The sequence below is a fragment of the Chiloscyllium punctatum genome, chromosome 9 (genome assembly GCF_047496795.1).
Source record: "Chiloscyllium punctatum isolate Juve2018m chromosome 9, sChiPun1.3, whole genome shotgun sequence".
NCBI classification, from domain to species: domain Eukaryota; kingdom Metazoa; phylum Chordata; class Chondrichthyes; order Orectolobiformes; family Hemiscylliidae; genus Chiloscyllium; species Chiloscyllium punctatum.
The window spans coordinates 6,080,798-6,097,631 of record NC_092747.1 but is presented as its reverse complement, the minus strand read 5'-3'; the positions used below and the strand labels follow the sequence as shown (position 1 = coordinate 6,097,631).

The 16,834-nt window shown below is 46.3% G+C and overlaps 1 protein-coding gene across 2 annotated transcripts in view; it reads left to right on the top strand.

The window, feature by feature from the left end:
* Positions 1 to 1,180: 1,180 nt before the first annotated feature.
* The window catches only part of slco2b1 (solute carrier organic anion transporter family, member 2B1), a 95,629-nt gene continuing 79,975 nt past the window's right edge, over positions 1,181 to 16,834 (top strand). The window contains exon 1 of one of the 2 annotated variants that reach the window (XM_072576783.1): positions 1,181 to 1,358. Coding sequence is in view for 1 of the 2 variants with exons in the window: in XM_072576781.1 (XP_072432882.1) it covers positions 2,515 to 2,577 (63 nt within the window). In the remaining variant the exon portion in view is untranslated. Of the gene's footprint in view, positions 1,359 to 2,499; positions 2,578 to 16,834 lie in introns of those variants that run through there. The other variant, XM_072576781.1, reaches the window with a different exon arrangement.

Here is a 16,834-nt window from a genome sequence, read left to right as displayed (position 1 = left end):
AGGGGCTGAGTGGTCTACTACTGTTCTTATGTATTAGTTGGTTATATTAATTTTATAACTTACATAAGAAACAGCTGTTTGGATCAATAAAATGATTATAATATCCTCTGGGAAACAGCAAGACTTGAGCAGTAACCAATTTGGGCAGCATATTTCCTTCATGATTATTGAAATTGGAAACATAAGGTTAAACATTCATTTGGATGAGAACAGGGTTTACAAAGTTGACTTGTGAAGATAATGTTAAATTTCGCTTGCACTCACTGTGAGCATTCTTACCTTGGCTTCCAAATCCCTCCACGGTTTCAGCTATCCCTGCCTCTGTAACCTCCCTAATTCCACATCCCTCTGGGATCTCTGCAATCCTCCCAATCAGAGATCACGTGCATTCGCCATCCTTCCTAACTGTGACAAGATGCAGTGCAGCAAGTTGAAAGCCTCCTACAACAGCACTTTCCAAACCAGCAACCTCTACCACCCAGAGAGACAAAAGGCAGCAGATACAAAATTGAAAACCCCTCCCATCCTGGTTATGCTTCATCTTCCATCAGGCAGAGGGTATAAAAGTTTGTATACACGTAAAACAGATTCAAGAGCAGCTTCTTCTCCCCTGTTATTAGACTCCTGAATGGACCTCTCAGATTTCGAATTTAATGTTGATCTCGCTCTCTGTGCACCTTCTCAGCAGCTGTAGCATTGTATTCCTCACTCTGTCTTATTACCCTAATGCACTTTGTATGGTATGATCTACCTGTACTGCACCCAGAACAAAACCTTTCACTATGTTCATGTGACAATAATAAATCAAATCAAAACAAAACATGAGAACAATTCCCTCTGCCAGTCCTCCTCCAAGTTACAATATCCTGATTTGGGACTATGTTACCGCCATTCTATAAGTGTAGCTAATCAAAATCTTCAAATTCCCTTCCTAAATCTTCAAATTCCCTCCGGGTGTCCCCACAACCCGAGGACAACGAAGCAGCTCCGCACCACTTATGCAGGGAAAGTAAGGATGGGCAATAAATGCAAGGAAAATAACCGCCAGTCTACATCAGAGGGCTAGCACAGCTCTGTCGGGCCGATTGGCTTCCCGCGCTGCACAATCCCAAACCGAAACTCCTTTCTCCGGTCGAATGAATACTGCACGAAGTTACGTTCCAAATTGATTAATATCCAAGGGACGATCCTCACAGTAAGAAGACCAGTGTGTGTGTTTATTTCTGTTTCATGTTTCTGAATGGACGAATTTCCTTAACACACCCTGACCCTCCTCCAAAAGATTAGCAACAAATCCGGAGCTTCTTGCGACTCCAACACACGCGAAAAGGTTTCCCGGGGAAAGTCGACAGGAAACTGTGAGTAAAAGTTCTTTATAACTTAATGAAAATTTTCATAAAGTCTTAGGAACCGAGGGGGGTTGCAGAGGGAGAGAAAGAGAGAGGGGTTGCTCGATGCGTGTGAACGCTTCACTTTTATAAAATATAGAATTCTTTCGCTTTCTTTTAGACGCGTGCAAACTTTGATCTGAGCTCAAGTCAGGGAATTTGAGCTTGTCAAATTCCACAAGGGGGTTAGTTTGCATTATACTGTTACCCTCCCTCACAAGTAACACTTACAAATTGTCCAACAGGATTCTGGCAAGCTCTCCTCCCCCCCCCCCCCCCACCTCTCTATTTTGTCAGGGTCTGACTCTGAAGTCAAGAGTTTGGTATTTGAATAACTATTAAGTTCTTAAAAAGAAACTTGCCAGTGTTGGGAGGAAGGAAGGTTTTCTCCTTTGATAGATGCTATCAGGTGCAGACTATGCAGGAAATGCCAATCAATTCGCTGGCAGACTTGTTTTCAAAACTTTGCTGGCTCCTTGTTTTCAAAAACTTAGATAACAAACTTTTTAAAAAAAAATAAGAGCTCTAATTGACTTATCTGTTGGTGGAAAAGTCACATTTCAATAGCTTTTGAGACTATTCCGGAGCCCAAGCTGTGATTCCCATAAGACCATAAAATATAGGAACAGAAATTAGGCCATTCAGCCCATCGAGCCTGCTCGGCCATTCAATCATGGCTGATACGTTTCTCGTCCCCATTCTCCCGCTTTCTCTTCATAACCCTTGATCCCCTTTACAATCAAGAACCTATCTGTCTCAGTCTTAAATATACTCAATGACCTGGCCTCCACAGCCTTCTGTGCTAATGAATTCCATAGATTCCCCACTCTCTGGCTGAAGAAGTTTCTCCTTATCTCCATTCCAAAGTTCTTCCAAATACTCTAAGGCTGTGCCCTCAGGTCCTAGTCTCTTCCACCAATGGAAACTTTACCTCGTTGATCTTCCTAACATCCAGGCCACTCAGTCTTCTGTAAGTTTTAATAATATTCCCCCCTCAGCCTTCTAAACTCCATCCAGTAAGACCCAGAGTCCTCAAACATTCTTCATGTTAAGCTTTTCATTTCAGGGACCATTCTCGTGAACCTTCTCTGAACATGCTCCAGGACCAGTACATCCTTCCTGAGATATGGGGCTCCCAAGTACTAAAGTTAAATCCAATTTCCATCAGAATTCTGGAGAAACTCGCCAGGTCAGCAGCATCTGCAGAGGGAAAGCTGAGTTAATGTTTTGAGTCAAGTTTGACTCTTCTTCAGAACCTCATTTTGCATGGGTTTCTTTTTGGAGAAGGATAACATTGTACAAGAGTAGAGCTCCTGATGTATTTATAAGGAAACTAGACCTGCATTCATGTAGTGACTGCTGCTGATGTTGCTGGTAACTGTCTTAGCCAAGAGGGCTACTGTCACGGTATGTCATAATTTTCTGCCCTGTACCAACCTTTCACATCTGCTGTAGCTCATCTGTAGCTGCTCAGTCATGCCTGCCATTCAACTGAGTTTGACTCCCTTTCTGCTGCCAGCCTAGGTGTTGAGGGCTGACCCCACTGGGTGAGTTAAGCTAATAGCGGAGCTTCAGCTCACCCATTGGAATTTCCATTATGAGGTAATGAGGCACAGCACTGGCAATCAATTTATCACAATGCATTGATGATGAATGATTTCATTTGTCTACAGCTGAGTGAACACTGATCGCCCACCTTCAAGCTCTTTGTTCATCTGGTCCTTCACTCTCAACATCCTCCACAGCCCCACGGCACCTTCCCCTCCAACCGCAGAAAGTGTAACACCTGCCCGTTTACTTCCTCCCTCCTCAGTATCCAATGGCCTGAATGTACCTTCCAGGTGAATTTACCTTCCAGCGATTTACCTGCACTTCCCGCAATCTAGTCCACTGCTCACAATGTGGTTAACTCTACATTGGGGAAATGAAGTGTAGACTGGGTGACAGCTTTGCTGAACTCCTACATTATGCCCGCAAAAAAGCTTCCAATTATCTGACATGTAAATACACCACTGTGTTCCCTGGCCAACATCTCTGTTTCAGGCTTGCTATCGTGCTCCAGTGCAGTTCAGCACAAGCTGGAAGAACTACGCTTCACTTTCTATTTGGGAACTCTACGGCCTTCTGAACTCAGTATCGAGTTCAATAACTTTAGGGCTGGAGGCACCCTGTCCCGTGTCTTTACCCCAATCCCACACAGCAGGCCTTGTTATCACATGGCCAAAGTGAGGACTGCAGATGCTGGAAATCAGAGTCTAGATTAGAGTGGTGCTGGAAAAGCACACCAGTTCAGGCAGTATCTAAGGAACAGGAAAATCGATGTTTTGGGCAAAAGCCCTTCATCAGGAATAAAGGCAGGGAGCCTCCGGGATGGAGAGATAAATGGGAGGGGGTGGGGGTGTGGGGTTGGGGAGAAGGTAGCAAAGAGTACAATAGGTGGATGGGGGTGGGGATGAAGGTGATAGGTCAGAGAAGAGGGTGGGACATGGTTGAAGAGCGTCAGGGCAGAGGTGGTGATGAAGTGCTGATGAAGGGCTTTTGCCCGAAATGTCGATTTTCCTGCTCCTCGGATGCTGCCTGACCTGCTGTGCTTTTCCAGCACCACTCTAATCTTGACTCTAATCTCCAGCATCTGCAGTACCCACTTTTGGTAAAAACAATGACTGCAGATGCTGGAAACCAGATTCTGGATTAGTGGTGCTGGAAGAGCACAGCAGTTCAGGCAGCATCCAAGTAGCTTCGAAATCGACATTTCGGGCAAAAGCCCTTCATCAGGAATAAAGGCAGTGATCCTGAAGCGTGGAGAGATAAGCTAGAGGAGGGTGGGGGTGGGGAGAGAGTAGCATAGAATACAATGGGTGAGTGGGGGAGGGGTTGAAGGTGATAGGTCAAGGAGGAGAGGGTGGAGTGGATAGGTGGAAAAGAAGATAGGTAGGTAGGACAAGTCCGGACAAGTCATGGGGACAGTTACTGAGCTGGAAGTTTGGAACTAGGGTGAGGTGGGGGAAGGGGAAATGAGGAAACTGTTGAAGTCCACATTGATGCCCTGGGGTTGAAGTGTTCCGAGGCAGAAGATGAGGCGTTCTTCCTCCAGGCGTCTGGTGGTGAGGGAGCGGCGGTGAAGGAGGCCCAGGACCTCCATGTCCTCAGCAGAGTTGGAGGGGGAGTTGAAATGTTGGGCCATGGAGCGGTGTGGTTGATTGGTGCGGGTGTCCTGGAGATGTTCCCTAAAGCGCTCTGCTAGGAGGCACCCAGTCTCCCCAATGTAGAGGAGACCGCATCGGGAGCAACGGATACAATAAATGATATTAGTGGATGTGCAAGTAAAACTTTGATGGATGTGGAAGGCTCCTTTAGGGCCTTGGATAGAGGTGAGGGAGGAGGTGTGGGCGCAGGTTTTACAGTTCCTGTGGTGGCAGGGGAAAGTGCCGGGATTGGAGGGTGGGTTGTTTGGGGGCGTGGACCTGACCAGGTAGTCGCGGAGGGAACGGTCTTTGCGGAAGGCGGAAAGGGGTGGGGAGGGAAATATATCCCTGGTGGTGGGGTCTCTTTGGATGCGGTCTCCTCTACATTGGGGAGACTGGGCGCCTCCTAGCAGAGCGCTTTAGGGAACATCTCCGGGACACCCGCACCAATCAACCACACCGCCCCGTGGCCCAACATTTCAACTCCCCCTCCAACTCTGCCGAGGACATGGAGGTCCTGGGCCTCCTTCACCGCCGCTCCCTCACCACCAGATGCCTGTAGGGAGAATGCCTCATCTTCCGCCTTGGAACACTTCAACCCCAAGGCATCAATGTGGACTTCAACAGTTTCCTCATTTCCCCTTCCCCCACCTCACCCTAGTTCTAAACTTCCAGCTCAGTAACTGTCCCCATGACTTGTCTGGACTTGTCCTACCTGGCTATCTTCTTTTCCACCTATCCACTCCACCATCACCAAACCATCATCTCCCAGACCATACAGAACCTCATCACCTCAGGAGATCTCCCACCCACAGCTTCCAACCTCATAGTCCGGGAACCCCGCACTGCCCGGTTCTACCTCCTTCTCAAGATCCACAAGCCTGACCACCCTGGCTGACCCATTGTCTCAGCATGGTCCTGCCCCACTGAACTCATCTCTACCTACCTTTACATTGTCCTATCTCCCCTGGTCCAGGAACTCCCCACATACGTTCGAGACACCACCCACGCCCTCCACCTCCTCCAAGACTTCCGTTTCCCTGGCCCCCAACGCCTTATCTTCACCATGGATATCCAATCCCTCTACACCTCCATTCGCCATGACCAGGGCCTCCAAGCCCTCCATTTTTTCCTCTCCAGACGTCCCCAACAGTACCCTTCCACTGACACTCTCATTCGTTTGGCCGAACTGGTCCTCACCCTTAACAATTTCTCCTTTGAATCCTCCCACTTCCTCCAGACCAAAGGCGTAGCCATGGGCACACGTATGGGCCCCAGCTATGCCTGTCTCTTTGTTGGCTATGTAGAACAGTTGATCTTCTGTAATTACACCGGCACCACTCCCCACCTCTTCCTCCGCTACATTGATGACTGCATTGGTGCCACCTCGTGCTCCCATGAGGAGGTTGAGCAATTAATCAACTTCACCAACACATTCCACCCTGACTTTAAATTTACCTGGACCATCTCTGACACCTCGCTCCCCTTCCTGGACCTCTCCATCTCCATTAGTGACGACCGACTTGACACTGACATTTTTTACAAACCCACCGACTCCCATAGCTACCTGGATTACACCTCTTCCCACCCTACCTCTTGCAAAAATGCCATCCCGTATTCCCAATTTCTCCGCCTCCGCCGTATCTGCTCCCAGGAGGACCAGTTCCACCATAGAACACCCCAGATGGCCTCCTTCTTTAGAGACCGCAATTTCCCTTCCCACGTGGTTAAAGATGCCCTCTAACGCATCTCGACAACATCCCGCACCTCCGCCCTCAGACCCCACCCCTCCAACCGTAACAAAGACAGAACGCCCCTGGTGCTCACCTTCCACCCTACAAACCTTTGCATCAACCAAATCATCCGCTGACATTTCCGCCACCTCCAAAAAGACCCTACCACCAGGGATATACTTCCCTCCCAACCCCTTTCCGCCTTCTGCAAAGACCGTTCCCTCCGTGACTACCTGGTCAGGTCCACACCCCCCTACGACCCAACCTCCCATTCTGGCACTTTCCCCTGCCACCGCAGGAACTGTAAAACCTGTGCCCACACCTCCTCCCTCACCTCTATCCAAGGCCCTAAAGGAGCCTTCCACATCCATCAAAGTTTCACCTGCACATCCACTAATATCATTTATTGTATCCGTTGCTCCCAATGTGGTCTCCTCTACATTGGGGAGGCTGGGCGCCTCCTAGCAGAGCGCTTTAGGGAATATCTCCGAGACACCCGCACCAATCAACCAAACCGTCCCGTAGCCCAACATTTCAACTCCCCCTCCCACTCTGCCGACGACATGGAGGTCCTGGGCCTCCTTCACCGCCGCTCCCTCACCACCAGACGCCTGGAGGAAGAACGCCTCATCTTCCGCCTCGGAACACTTCAACCCCAGGGCATCAATGTGCACTTCAACAGCTTCCTCATTTCCCCTTCCCCCATCTCATCCTAGTTTCAAACTTCCTGCTCAGTAACTGTCTCCTTGACTTGTCCGGACTTGTCCGACCTGCCTATCTTCTTTTCCACCTATCCACTCCACCCTCTCCCCCTTGACCTATCACCTTCATCTCCTCCTCCACTCACCCATTGTACTCTATGCGACTTTCTCCCCACCCCCACCCTCCTCTAGCTTATCTCTCCACGCTTCAGGCTCACTGCCTTTATTCCTGATGAAGGGCTTTTGCCCGAAACGTCGATTTCGCTGCTCGTTGGATGCTGCCTGAACTGCTGTGCTCTTCCAGCACCACTAATCCAGTCCTCCCTTTTGCCTCGTTGATTTTAACCTTACTGCAAGTCCTCTTGCAAGGATGCTTACCTTGAAGAAGTTCTCCTCCTCTCTCCACAAGTATCTCAGTGAGTCACTCTCTCTCTCACTGCAACCCCCAGGTCATCCCCTCTGCCCTGAAGCTCTTCAACCATGTACCACCATTAGGGAAGGAAACTACTGTCCTTACCTAGTCTGGCCTCCATCTGACTCTTGAGCCATAGCAATGATGATTGACGCTTAAGTGTCCTCAGGGCAATTAGGAATAAGCAATCAAAGCTGGCCTAGCCAGTGACACCCACATCCTGTGATTAAAAAAGAGTACCCCCAGTGCAATAGCTGAAGAGTACCAGGGATCCGGGGTTCGATTCTAGCCTCGGGTGACTGTCTACGTGGAGATTGCATGTTCTCCCCACATTCATGTGGGTTTCCCTCAGGTGCTCACGTTTCCTCCCACAGTCCAAAGATCTGCAGTTACGAGGGGTTGGCCATGCTAATTATTGTCCATAGTGTCTAGAGATGTGTAAGCTAGGTGGGTTAGCCATGGGAAGTATGGGGATAAGGTAGGGGGTCTGGTCTGGGTGGAATGCTCTTTAGAGGATTGATGTTGACTTAATGGGCTGATGAAGGGCTTTTGCCCGAAACGTCGATTTCGAAGCTACTTGGATGCTGCCTGAACTGCTGTGCTCTTCCAGCACCACTATTCCTTAATGGGCTGATTAGCCTGTTTCTGCACTGTAGAGATTCTGTGATTCTATTGCAGATACTATCCTTTGTTGGAATATTAAACCCATCTGCCCTTGCAGTTTGATATAAATAATTGGATCCCTGGCACCACCTTGCAGAAGAGTAGGTGAACTCTTCCCATGTTCTGGTGAATCTTTATAAGAATGAGAGAAATAGTCGGGCAGCATGGTGGCACAGTGGTTAGCACTGCTGCCTCACAGCGCCAGAGACCTGGGTTCAATTCCCGCTTTAGGCGACTCTCTGTGTGGAGTTTGCACATTCTCCTGTGTCTGCGTGGGTGTCCACCAGGTGCTCCGGTTTCCTCCCACAATCCAAAAATGTGCAGGTTAGGTGAATTGGCCATGCTAAATTGCCTGTAGTGTTAGGTGAGAGGTAAATGTAGGGGAATGGGTCTGGGTGGGTTGCGCTTCGGCGGGTTGGTGTGGACTTGTTGGGCCGAAGGACCTGTTTCCACACTGTAAGTAATCTAAAGAAGCTGGGCGAGATCATTCGGCCCATTGATCCTGACTCCCCTCCCCATTCAGTTTAATCATGGCAGATCAGAACTGTGGCCTGATGTGTACTTTCCTGCTTGTCTTTAACAATCCTCATTGTTAAGATACAAATCATTCACCAGTGGTCTGATAATGTTGGAAATCTGCCACATCTACCTTGATTGATGTAACTGACTTGGCATCAATCTTGCTGCTAAATCTGAAGGTTATGGGTTGAATCCAACTCAAGACTGGCACGCATGGACACATACACAGACACACACACATAGACACAGACATACACACACACACACACAGATGCACACAGACAGACAGACAGATGCACACACGAATTAGTAGTAGGAGTCACTGGACAATCTAACTCAGCCTTGAATAGATTCAATGACCCAGGCTCCAGTGTTCTCTGAGGTAATGTGACTGAAATTGTGCACAGGACTCCAGGTGTGGGCTTGCCAATGCCCTGTACAGTTGTAGCAAGACTTCCTTACTTTTACCCTCCATTCCACTTGCAATAGAGATCTTTGAGTTTGGCTTGCAATCTCTGTTGAAAAAGAAAAATTGTCTTTCCAAATTCCTGTGGTGTCTGTAAGTAATTTGGCATTTTGATCCCCTTTTCATGACTCTACTCAACAGATGAGACATTATAAGACCATAAGACCATAAGACATAGGAGTGGAAGTAAGGCCATTTGGCCCATCGAGTCCACTCCGCCATTCAATCATGGCTGATGCGCATTTCAGCTCCACTTACCAGCATTCTCCCCATAGCCCTTAATTCCTCTAGACAACAAGAATCTATCAATCTCGGCCTTGAAGACATTTAGCGTCCCGGCTTCCACTGCACTCCGTGGCAATGAATTCCACAGGCCCACCACTCTCTGGCTGAAGAAATGTCTCCGCATTTCTGTTCTGAAATGACCCCCTCTAATTCTAAGGCTGTGTCCACGGGTCCTAGTCTCCTCGCCTAACAGAAACAATTTCCTAGCATCCACCTTTTCAAAGCCATGTATTATTTTGTACGTCTCTATTAGATCTCCCCTTAATCTTCTAAACTCCAACGAATACAATCCCAGTATCCTCAGCCGTTCCTCATATGCTAGACCTGTCATTCCAGGGATCATCCGTGTGAATCTCCGCTGGACACGTTCCAGTGCCAGTATGTCCTTCCTGAGGTGTGGGGACCAAAACTGGACACAGTACTCCAAATGGGGCCTAACCAGAGCTTTATAAAGTCTTAGTAGTACATCTCTGCTTTTATATTCCAACCCTCTTGAGATAAGAGACAACATTGCATTCGCTTTCTTAATCACACTGGCATTAGTGGGAGCTTGCTGTGCACATTTCTTGGCAGCGACTACAGTTTGGAAGTCCTTCATTGGCTATCCTTATGTGACTCAGTGTCAAAAGTTTGTTTGATAATCACTCACCTAATGCACTTTTGGGGCTTTTCATTAATGTTAAAAGGCGCTGGTCGAATATGAGTTGTTGTTGCATGTTGCACCTTTGTGACATGACTCAAGATTGAAAGTCCCACACTGGGGATTTGCTGTCAGTGTTTCTACACAGGGTTCAAGTCAAGGAGCAGGAATATTGTTGCAGCATCACTTTTGCATTTCCCGAACTAATCACAAATGACACACAAACAAAGATTTCCTTCAATTCATTGTATGACTGAGACTGTCACTGCTACAGGCCATAGGAGCCAGGTTGTGTTCACCATTTACAAACAAAAGGTTTGGTTTTAGTTAAAACATTGTTTCTAATTCAGAATATCAAAACCTTTATGAAACAAACCTTTATGGTGAGGAGTGGATTTACATGTATAGAACCAGAGATTTAACTGAAGGTAGAGATACTGGAGAGGCTGGGGTGGTTCTCCTTAGAACAGAGAAGGCAGGAGAGAGTTGATAGGAGAGTTCAAAATATGAAGGTGTTTTTTTTCTTGGAGAAGAGAAAGGAGAAAGGGAGACTTGATGGAAGTGCTCAAAATTGTGACAGAGCTGACAAGGAAAGGTACAAGGTGGAGAATGAGGATGCAGAGATTTAAGGCAAAGTACTACAGGTGCAATGAAGACACAAGGAAAAAACCTTTTCACCCAGCGAGTGGTTAGGGTCTGGAATGTACTGTCTGAGAGTGTGAGGGAGGGAGGTTCACTCAAGTCTTTCAAAAGAGATTGGGATTGTTCTCTGAAAAGTAATAATGTGCAAGGTTCTGTGAAGAATGTAGGAGAATAGCAAGCTCAGAATATCCCAGACTTGCTTTGTGAAACAAAACCTGGCAGTTATCTGTCAATCAGTGTTTCTGGGCACATTCTCCATGGCAACCAATAGCTCTGCCAGTCAGAATCCTTTGGCCAACCGATCGACACTCTCTGCTCGTAGAGGAGAAATGCTGGTTTCCCTCTTGATTTGCTACTCTTGCGAATTGTCCCAATGAGGCAAGACAAAATTGGCAAATGTATTTTGTTTTCATTTCACGTCCTCAGCATTAAAAATAGTGCCTCACTTTTTCTCATGCTGCCTGCAGTGGTCTAACAGTTTGGGCATCACTTTGAACCAAACACATTTATCTCTAATGCTGGCCAGAGATGAAAGACTTGCCGTCTGAGGAGGACTGAGCAGCTTTGGCCTATGCTCGCTGAGGTTTAAAAGAATGAGAGGCGTGTATAAGATGCTAAAGGGGATTGACAAAGTAGATGTAGTTTATCCTTGTGGGGCAATCTAGAATGAGAGGTCATAGGATAAGGGGTGACAGATTTAAAACAGAGATGAGGAGAAATTGCTTCCCTCAAAGGGTCATGCATCTGTGGAATTCACTCCCCCAGAGTGTGGAGGATACCAGAACATTGAATAAATTTAAGGAGGAGATGGACAGATTTTAAATCAGTAATGATTAAGGGCGATGGAGAGCTGGCAGGAAATTGGAGTTGAGTTTGGGGATAAGTTCAGTCCTGATTGCATCAAATGAATGGTCTACTCATGCTCCAACTTTTTATGTTGTTACTTAATATGATAGAGCATGTTCTTTACACGCACAGGCATGTAATTTTGTTCACAGAGAAACATCATGCCACATTCATGATAAAGAGGAGACAAATGCTTCCAAAGAATTATTACTGTAACATGCAGTTCCCCTATTTCAGGATGACCCAATGATAGCTCTGATCTCCAGTATCTGCAGTCCTTACTTTCTCCTCCAGTGCACCTTCCAGACAATGAAGCTTTGTCACTGCAGTGACGTAGAAATCCTTGCAGTCGACTTGAGTACGATCCCACAAGCAGCAAAGAGATAAAGACAAGATAATGTGTTTCTCATGACGTTGGTTGAGGGAGGAATATTTCCCAGGATAACAGGGAGTGATTTCTCTGCTCTTCCTCATGTAAGTAAGGGGACGGTTTGATGTCACATCTGGTAAGCAGCTGACAATGTTGCACACTCTCAGTAATACCCTGGGTCAGTCAGCCTAGATTGTAAGACCGTACATCTATACCAAATAGAAATGGGAGTGGGCCATTCAGCCCATCAAGCCTGCTCTGCCACTCAATAGATTCATGGCTGATTGGACATTCACCTTCTTGCTCTTTCCCTGTAACCCTTAATTGATCAAAAATCTATCTCAGCCTTAAATATCCACAAGGACTCTGCCCCCACAGCTCTCTCTGTGACAAGAGTTCCAAAGACACTCAACCCTCTGAGAGAAGAAATTCCTCCCCATCTCAGTCTGAAATTGGTGCCCCTTTATTCTGAGACTGTGCACTCTGGTGCTAGACTCTCCCATGAGGAGAAACATCCTCTCAGTATTGACCCTGTCAAACCCCTTAAGAATCCTGGATGTTTCAATGAGATCACCTCTCATTCTTCTAAACTCCAGAGAGTAGACAGTCCCAACCTGTTTTTATGCTCAAACCTCTGGTTGCACTTGAGCCCATAACGTTTTTGCTGAACAATGCCAAGTTCAGTCATTAGGGCACCAGAAGAGGCCATTTAGCCCATCCAACTCATGCTGGCACATTGTCGGGCAATCCAGTCAACCTGACCACCCTCACTCATGAAACTTTGTTCTTCTGGTTGACACAATTATCACTACCTTCATTCGCAATGAACTATTGTAGTCAAAACAAAATGTCGCTTAATGTTGTGGGAAAGATTCCTTCTTCATCTGCTCTTCAGTGTTCTCCAGGATGTTCCATAACTCCTTACGGCCTTCTATACCTCAACCAGTACTCATTGCCCACATCGAAGTCTTGAGGAATGCTGTCGAATGGAAGCTAAGAGCTGTTCTGATTAGATTCCCTACAGTGTGGAAATAGGCCATTTGGCCCAACAGGTCCACACCAACCCTCCAAAGAGTAACCCACCCAGACTCAATTCCCTCTGACTAATGCACCTAACACTATGGGCAATTTACCATGGCCAATCCACCTGACCTGCACATCTTTGGATTGTGGGAGGAAACTGGAACACCCGGAGGAAACCCAAACAGACACTAGGAGAATGTGCAAACTCCACACAGACAGTTGCCCGAGGTTGGGATCGAACCCAGGTCCCTGGCCCTGTGAGGCTGCAGTGCTAACCACTGTGCCGTCCTGTAATGCAAAGTTGCTGTGCTCAAGACCGATAGAGTTATTGAAAAAATGGAGGAAACTAAGTCTTAGCAGCAACTTGCATTTCTATGGCATCTTAAACGTTGCAGTTCACAGGAGAAGATGCAAACAAAATTGGACACCGAGCTCTTTAAGGAGATCACAAGTCCCATGAGCAATAAGTTGGTCAAGGAGTTAGGTTTTATAGGGCATCTTAAAGGAAGATCGCAAGGTTGAGAGACAATTCAGAGACAGAATCCCAAAGCTTGGAGACTTGGGTTTGGGAGTTCAAAAATATGGTGCTTGAAAAGCATGGCTGGTCATCTGAGGAGCAGGAGAGTTGCCGTTTCAAGCATAAGCTCTGCATCAAGAATAAAGGACTCAGGCAGCTAAAGGCATGGTTGCCATTGGTGGCGTGATGAAGATCAAAGGTGAGCAAGAGGTCAGAATTGGAAATGACAAAAGGATCTTGGAGGGTTGGGACGGGGGGAGGGTTGTTGGGGGCTCTGGAAACTTGAAGTTTAATTGGCTTGAATTTTTCAAGAATTTAAAAAGTATTGACAAAGTCGATCGAAAAGAAATATTTCCACTGGCTGGGGAGTCTAGGACAGGGTGTGTAGACTAAAAATGAGAAAGATGGTGTTAAAGCTTTCCATCCTGTACTCATCTGGTCAAAATTGCAAGAGTACCAAATCTCAAAGGTGAGAAGAAGACTTGGACACCGAATGGCCTACTCCTGTTCCTATTTTCAATGTTTTTGTGTTATGATAATAGTCTAGTCATGATCTTATTGAATGGTGGAACAGGCTTAAGGAACTCAATAGCTTCTTTCCTTTCCACATTCCTATGTTTAAATGCTGAGTACGAGGAAAAGTTATATGAGGAAAAATAAATTGGTGTTTACTATGTCCTTCATACCATCAGGTTTGTATTTATAACTAAATGTTATGTCGTTGCTAATTCCTAGCACATTGAGGACATCATTGGTCTCATACCCTGTCATTTTAAAAGTTTGCCAAATCCTCTTATTTTGCAGCCTACTAATTTTACAAAGTTTTACACTAGCTCAGCTAATGCTTTCTCCTGACAGCGTCGTGGTATTGTAGTCACTGATGTAAGCATAAAAATCCAGCAAGTAGTTTGTGTGCATGAAGTTTCCATAAATAACAATTTTAAAATGACCATCAAAACTACTTGTGGTGTGCTTGGTTGTGGGATAAATATTGACTCAGGCAATAGGGAGAACTCCCTTGCTCTTCTATGAAACTGTTGCAACGTGATCTCAGAGGTTAGGCCAATTAAAAGACCTAGAACACCCTCCATCCCCTGCAAATTCCCCTCCAAGCCACTCACCATCCTGCCTTAGAAATATATCGGCGTTTCTTCACTGCTGCTGGATCAAAATCCTGGAATTCCTTCCCTAAGGGACATTGTGGGTCTACCTACAGCACATGGGCTGCAGCGGTTCAAGAAGGCAGCTCACCCCCACCTTCTCATGGGCCAACTAGGGACGGGCAATAAATATTGGCTCAGCCAGCAGCAGTAATGTCCCATGAATAAAAAAGAAGTGTGTACTGCTGTGCAGCGGAAACAGATGCTTAAGCACACAAAGGGTTAGTTTGCTTGTTACTTAACGTTCTTGCCCCAGATATGGAGGTTGACCCAGTCAGTGATATCCACAATCCATGAGTGAATTAAAAAATTACTCAACGGAGCAGATGATATCTGTGGAGAGAGAAGTCGTGTTGATATTTCAGGACGGGAATTGCAAGAATATAACATCTCAAATGGAACAAAGGTTTATCCTACACAAGAAGAAAATGCTGATTGGTCGGCAAATGGGCTTTAATTGGTAGAGCTGTTGTAATGGAGAGTTAATTAGCGAGCATGTAATTTGCCAAACTATTGACTTTTCCACAGAATGGACAGACAGTACAGAACAACCTCGGTTATCCAAATGTCAAGTATCCGAATTTCAGATTATCTGAGCGAGATCTCAAGATTCCGTAAAAACAGTATCTGTTATCCAAACAATCAATTATCTAAACAACTAATTATCCAAACAATCAGTTATCCGAACAGAATACTCCCTGCCCACCTTGTTCGGATAATCGAAGTTGTACTGTACCTTGGTTGAACATTCACTGGGTCTTGGTGAGCTCAATTGGCTGAATGGCTAGTTTGTGATCCAGATTGATGTCAGTAGTGTGGGTGCAATTCCTGCACCAGCTGGACTGTCCTTCATAACCTCTCTCCTCAAATGAGGTGTGGTGACCGTCAGGTTAAACCACCGCCTGACGAGTCTCTCTAATGAGAGAGCAACCTCTGGGACTATGGTGACTTTATCCACTTCAAAGGCAATAGTGATTGGCCATCTGTTTGCAAGAAGGTTCACTGGATCCAAGACGTTGACTCTGCTTTCTCTGCACAGAGGCTACCAGACCTGCTGAGTTTTTCCTGCAATTTCTATCTTTGTTGGTGAACCAGATGGATTTTGCAACATTTGAAGATGGTTTCATGGCCATCATTACTGATAACAATTTAGGAATTGTCTTGGCAGGATTTGAATCCCCTGATGTGAGCTAGGATCTTTAGAATACCTGCCTAGTGATGCCACCCCTGTGCCACCATCTACCCCTGTCCAGGCTGTTACAAACTTGGCCACTTTTGGAATACTCCATTCAATTCCAGTCTCCCTGCGACAGAAAAGATGTTGTTAAACTTGAAAGGGCATAGTAAAGATTACAAGGATGTTGCCAGGGTTGGAGGGTTTGAGCCAAAGGGAGAGGCTGAACAGGCTGGGGCTGTCTTCCCTGGAGCATCAGAGGCTGATGAGGTTTGTAAAATCATGAAGGCTATGGATAGGGTGAACAGACAAGGGTCAAGATTAGAGTGCTCATGGAAAAGCACAGCAGGTCAAGCAGCAAACATCAATTTTCCTGCTCCTCGAATGCTGCCTGACCTGCTGTGCTTTTTCAGCACCACGCTAATCTTGACTCTAATCTCCAGCATCTGCAGTATTCACTTCCACCTGCCTGAATAGACAAGGTCTTTTTCCCAGGTTTGGAAAGTTCAAAACTAGAGGGCATGGGTTTAAGGTGAGAGGGGAAAGATTTAAAAATGATCTAACAGGCAAATCTTTCATGCAGAGGGTGATGCGTGTATGGAATTAGCTGCCAGAGGAAGTGTTGGAGGCTGGTACAATGACGACATTTAAAAGGCATCTAGATGGATACATGAACAGGAAGGGTTTGGAGGGACATGGGCCAAATGCTGGCAAATGGGACTAGATTAATGTTGGATATATGGTCAGCATGGAAGAGTTGGACTGAAGGGTCTGTACGATGCTATGATTTTATGACTTAGGACATTCCAAAATACTTCAGCCAGTGAAGTAAATATTGTAATGCAGAAAATGCAACAATCAATGATCAGACAAATAGCAACAATTGACTGAACAATCTGTTTTAATAATACTGGTAAGGGGATTTATTGGGACAGTCAGCTGAAATTCTTATGCTGCTGTCTCCACAGTTGGGCTTGAGCCTATAACCTCTCAATGGAGGTAACAGTATTTCCCACTGAGCCACTACTTCGAGCCCAGAGGAAGCTGCAGACACAGCTGCCCCACCCCCACCCTCACTACCCTTTCAAAACCGAGGTGACTAAAGAGCAT